Source organism: Taudactylus pleione, unplaced genomic scaffold, assembly GCF_031769625.1.
Source record: "Taudactylus pleione unplaced genomic scaffold, aTauple2 ptg000090l, whole genome shotgun sequence".
In the NCBI taxonomy this organism is placed as follows: Eukaryota; Metazoa; Chordata; class Amphibia; order Anura; family Myobatrachidae; genus Taudactylus; species Taudactylus pleione.
The window spans coordinates 6,661,798-6,667,797 of record NW_028284492.1 but is presented as its reverse complement, the minus strand read 5'-3'; the positions used below and the strand labels follow the sequence as shown (position 1 = coordinate 6,667,797).

Here is a 6,000-nt window from a genome sequence, read left to right as displayed (position 1 = left end):
TTTCATTAAATGAATTTAGGTATTATAGTCGACAGTTTTCATACACAGTTGTTTTCAAATTAACATAATATTAGACATCGTCATGGAAATTGTTTTAATAATCATAATTAGAGGCACCCAGGCTTTGTGTGGTAATGCTGAGAGACGGCTGTCTTTTGGCCTAAGGCTGCTCATCCCACCCTTTCCCCACAGCCATTCCCAGCCCCATGCTGGAAAGTTGCAAGTTCCCAAATCTCCTGTGTCTTCAGAAGTGAAGAGCAATACAGATGACGCCTTAATTCATATATCTATATCACTTAATAACTATGCATTGTAAAATACTCTGTATGCCAGAAATTGCTGTAAAAATAATAATACCCACATCTGCTCATATAAGTCCTCACTCATCAGTGTAAATACTTCTGAATATCTAAAACCATTTATACCATAGTTATCAGAAGCACTCAAACTAATAATAATAATAATAATAATAATAATAATAATAATAACAGTATAAAAAAACAGCCCAAATATCTGCAATCACAATATACTACAGAGATCTGAACAACTTGTATGTCAAATTAAAGACAGTAACACATAAAGATGGACTCCTGCTCTAGGACCCATATTATATTACAAAGCTGCATTATAATAAGTCAGATCTAAAAACCATATACATAGCACAGCTATAATAATCGTGTTTGCAAAATAAAAGTGTATATAATGTATCTAAAGGGTTTCAACACTCTATTTTGAAGGAACATTGCAACATTTGTTCATAAGGTGTATCAAGTTGTCAAAAGACAGGATTCTCCTGTGTACACAGATGATAATATATGTGGTTTGCTAATCTGATTGACCTATTTAATAGGCAGCATTTTTTAAACATTCTTGCTCAGACATCATCAATTACCAGCCATTCAGCAGGACAAACTGGGTGCTGGCAAGTGATACAAACAGCAGGGTAGGGCCTATGTGTCTTCTAAATCTGTTTAACTGATCACATTTATAAGCTTACTACAAGAAAAAAAAATATGAACTTCACACAGAAATAAAGAACTGAATTTACGTTTCTTGGCCCATGGTAAAAAAGAATTAACTTTATACAGAATACACCTTCTTGATTTTGGACTTTAAAACAGGTCAGACATGGTCATTTATATTTATAAATTTTCCAATTAATAATACACATTATCTTCCAGATTTTTTTTTGGACTGAAGCAATTTATTAAAGCTCAGTTTAAATACAGTTATGTAGCAACTTCAAATCATAATGACCTTTTAAGTGAGCCAGCAGCTCAGAAACATTAAGATTCTGTTATATGTTCTCGTCTATTAAGCTTTTGAAACACTTGGCACGAAGTATATAAATTAAATCAGCAAAACGAGTTCCCAAAATCAAAAAGAAAAATAATAGTTAAAAAAAGAGCGAAGATAATGCATCTCACTTCCTTTCACCTGTTCACACAAGATAAATAAATCTTGAACAATTATTGAAGTGTAGCACATAAATTGTCACATATTCTCACACAACATCCCACATGGGGTAAACAAGGTGCACATAAATATTGTGAAAAAATAATAATTAAATTATATTAAATCTAGACTTTCACTCCCACAAGTTATTTTTTTGTTTGTTTTTTTGCAAGCCTTTTTACATCCTCACCAAAATATTCAGCAATGTCATACAAAGTTCAGACAATATAAAATACAAATGATTTATATTCTTTCAATGTTACGTCTTTTTTGTTTTCTTTTTTTTTAATTAAATAAGTCTATATATATTTCAAGTGTTTTCCTGGCTCAGAGTCATTATCAAATTCAAGTGCCCTTTTATTTATTTTTTTATTCTGATTTTTGTCAGAACTTCAGTCTTAAGTGAATAAGGGATATCTAATATTATTAGCATCAGTTAAAAAATGAGCAGCGTTTTGTAACATAAATAATGATAAATTCATTCCACACAGACTGATGTCGTTTGATCACAGGAACCTAGAACAAGGGACTTATGTCAGACTTCGCTGAGGTCTGTGTGCTGCTTAGTCCATCAGTAGTGAAAGAAACAACAACAACAAAATAAAAAATAAAGTAAAACAATAACCAATAAAACAGGACAGAAGAGAGGTTAAGTAAAAATCAAGAATGGAGAAGCCAGTGGTCGCCTGCATGGAGCAAGTTCTTTCCAATGACTAATGGGACAGACAGCCCAGGTAATGATCCCCTAACTGGTGCAGAGCAGCAGGTGCCAGGTACTGTAGTGAGGGGCTGCTAAGGCTTATCGGTGCACTGCTTGCACAGGCTGGAGGAAACGCTGCTGAATAGGGCACATTTGTCCGGACAGGAGCTGGTCGCCTGGAGCCCGGTGCTGAAAGGGTAGGCTGCGGTGGCTGCCGCCTGCTCATAGGCTCCAAGTGAAGGGTGCAGGGCGGCAGCTGCCGCTGCGGCGGCGGCGGCAGCGCTGGGAATGGAGGCGGCGGAGATGGCCTGGCCCTGATTGAGGTAAGCCACCAGCCTGCGCATCTCCTCCAGCGCCTGCGCCTGCATAAGGATGTAGTTCTTGGCCAGGAGCAAGGTTGCGATCTTGGAGAGTTTGCGCACCGAGGGGCTGTGCGCGTAGGGGATGACAGCCCGCAGCTCGTCCAGGGCGTCGTTCAGGTCGTGCATGCGCCTCCGCTCCCGGGCGTTGATGTTCAGCCTCAGGGCTCGCTGTTCCTTAGACTTCTTGCCCGTCCCCGGCACGCCAGGCACATCGGACTTCATGCCGGACTGGGAGCCCCCCGGCCCGAGCACCAGCTCGCAGCGCCCGTCGCTGTCATCGTCCGGGCTCTGATCCTCTCCCCCGCTGCTCTCCGCCATGGACACCCGCCGGCCAGCGCTCTCCCCGAACTTGGCACACATGCTGGCGGCCGCAAGCGCCAAGGAGTTTCCTGCGCCCCCAACCATTCCTGCGCCCGAACCCAGCGCGCCGGCGGTGGACTGGTGGTGGTGCCGCAGGAGGTCCGAAGGGTCCGGTCCGTCGTAGCAGTGCAGCGGGGAGCGATCCCCCTGCTGGGACAGGTCTAGACCCTGCGGGGAGCGGAAGGCTGACTCCATCCTCTTAGCTGAGGCGCTTAGACTCTTGTGGAACAAGTCCTCTTCTGCCAGGTTCAGCGCCCTCTCCATCTCCCCTGCCGCCAGTGTCCTCCTCACTTGTCTCTAACTTCTCCTCGCTGTTGCTGTCAGACAATCACAGAGAAACCATGCACAGCTTCTCCAAAGGACTGCCCGGACTTTTATTGCGCAATAAAGTCTCTTGCGCGCAGCTCCAGTGCACTTGCGCTCGGCCTCGGTGCGCTTGCGCTCAGTTCCAGCTCAGCGTAGAAGTAGCGCCCGCTGCTCGGGCATCCTCAGCTTGGAGCGCGGCTTATCTTGCTTGGATTCACCTTCAAGAGAGCTCCGGAGCCACCCAGCAGCGGCAGCCACAGACGGGGGAGTCTTCTACATCATTATCTCTGAGTAGGTTATTATGGAGAAGAGTCGCCTGTTGGGACACAGCTCTCTACCCAATCAGGTTAACGTTGTAATTAATAGGATTAAAGCGGTAACAGACAATCGCAGGCGCTAGCTGGCCCGGAGTCTGAGGACTCTCATTCCCCTGCTCTGATGGCAGCAGCTAGAGCTTTATACCAGGCGCCTGCCCCATTCTTCTCTGTGCCATCTGTATACACAGCTTAGCGCATATGTTTGCAAGACGCTGTGTCCTGTTAGTAACCCAACAACTGCCTTTAGCCTGACATGTGTGGCGACTTTCACTCATCAATGAGCACAGTAAAAAAGAAATATTCCACTTAGCTATAAGAATGTTCCTTTCCCTCCTTCTGCAAAACACACCACAAATATCCCTGCACACCTTCACCAGGGCTGCCAGCACTAAACAATGTATGTGTCAGTGCCTCATCATCAGGGGAAGTTATATAGAGGCAGCTCTCCCCCATCTCTGCTTTATGGGGTGTACATCTTCATCTGACTTCCTCTGGAGCCTATCAGCCAAACTACTTATTCCTCTTTTTATGGTGAGATATGAGCAGACTTGTCCAGTGTTACATAAAACATAGAACTGGATGACTTTAAAAGCAATGAAGTTTGCCAACAATCCACCCTAGCACTCTCTTAACTGTCCTTTATGATGAGTGAGGATTATTTTTCCAATTTTATGAGGGAATCGCAATATTGTACCTGAACTGAAACTTGTTCTGGGCAGTAAGTTATTGGGTCAGCACTGGGGGAAGTAAGTTATCGGGTCAGCACTGGGGAAAGTAAGTTATTGGGTTAGCACTGGGGGAAGTAAGTTATAGTGTCAGCACTGGGGGAAGTAAGTTATTGGGTCATTACTGGGGAAGTAAGTTATTGGGTCAGCACTGGGGGAAGTAAGTTATTGGGTCATTACTGGGGAAGTAAGTTATTGGGTCAGCACTGGGGGAAGTAAGTTATTGGGTCATTACTGGGGAAGTAAGTTATTGGGTCAGCACTGGGGGAAGTAAGTTATAGGGTCAGCACTGGGGGAAGTAAGTTATTGGGTCATTACTGGGGAAGTAAGTTATTGGGTCAGCACTGGGGGAAGTAAGTTATAGTGTCAGCACTGGGGGAAGTAAGTTATTGGGTCATTACTGGGGAAGTAAGTTATTGGGTCAGCACTGGGGGAAGTAAGTTATTGGGTCATTACTGGGGAAGTAAGTTATTGGGTCAGCACTGGGGGAAGTAAGTTATAGGGTCAGCACTGGGGGAAGTAAGTTATTGGGTCATTACTGGGGAAGTAAGTTATTGGGTCAGCACTGGGGGAAGTAAGTTATTGGGTCATTACTGGGGAAGTAAGTTATTGGGTCAGCACTGGGGGAAGTAAGTTATAGGGTCAGCACTGGGGGAAGTAAGTTATTGGGTCATTACTGGGGAAGTAAGGTATTGGGTCAGCACTGGGGGAAGTAAGTTATTGGGTCAGCACTGGGGGAAGTAAGTTATTGGGTCAGCGCTCAGGTAAACATCACCTAACTGCTAGCTGTCTGGTTATAGGGGATAGATCAGTTTGTTGGAAGGAAGATCATTAATTCTAAAAAATAAATGCTGCTCCTTAAACACAGGTCCTTAAACTCCACCATCTGCAGGAAAGGACATACAGGTGTATTGGAAAGATAAATGAAATCACCCCTGAACTTAAACAGAAGTTTCTTTTAAAGTGCTACAGTACAAATAACATTTGTGAGTATATATATATATATATATATATATATAGCACGCACACACACGTGTATGTATGTATATATATATATGTATATACATACACACACGTGTATGCAGAAGTGTCTGAAGCTTTCAGACACTTATACAGTATATACTGCTGCAATTGTTGCACAAGTATATCCTTGATCCTATTGAAGAAGGCTTCACCAAACCTCATTTGGCCACCTACTGTATAAAGTAACAGATATCAGAGAACAACAACGGGAAGTGAACTGTAAATGTAATTAGAAAGTCAAACCTCTCAAGTTCTGTAATTGTATGGTAACTTTTACATATATTTGTGAATGTTATAAATTGCTACTGTATTTTAGTTAAAAGTTGTCATTTAATTGAAGATGACTACCTAATCCAGTAAAGTCAATGTATAGGAAAATATAGTGTAGTGTTATCTGAGAGATACTGGGACATTATCTATATAATAATCGATCACCATGGCTGATAATTATTTTATTGATTTTGATTACATTATTATCGGCCATTATGGTCATATTGAGACTACACATACTGCAATATTGGGTTTATTACCAAATATTCCTGTAGTTATCACAGTGAAGAAGGCCAACATTTATGTTGTCAGTATAGCTGAACTACAATAATTATCATGTAGAAGTTTGCAAAATGTATAGAGCTGTATCCATTTTGTATATATGATCAATGGAGATTCATTGCAGCTTTGGGACTTTTGCACCAAATACACTCATATGTTTCCCTCACAGGAACTCTGAAGCATCAATGTATGTAGAACAT

The 6,000-nt window shown here is 42.4% G+C and overlaps 1 protein-coding gene across 1 annotated transcript; it reads right to left on the bottom strand.

Annotated features, from left to right (window-relative positions):
* Positions 1–889: 889 nt before the first annotated feature.
* On the bottom strand, positions 890–3,655 carry BHLHE22 (basic helix-loop-helix family member e22). Its single transcript, XM_088469359.1, has one exon. It carries the CDS (start codon positions 3,139–3,141, stop codon positions 2,248–2,250), a length of 894 nt encoding a protein of 297 aa, XP_088325485.1. The 5' UTR covers positions 3,142–3,655; the 3' UTR covers positions 890–2,247.
* Positions 3,656–6,000: the final 2,345 nt, after the last annotated feature.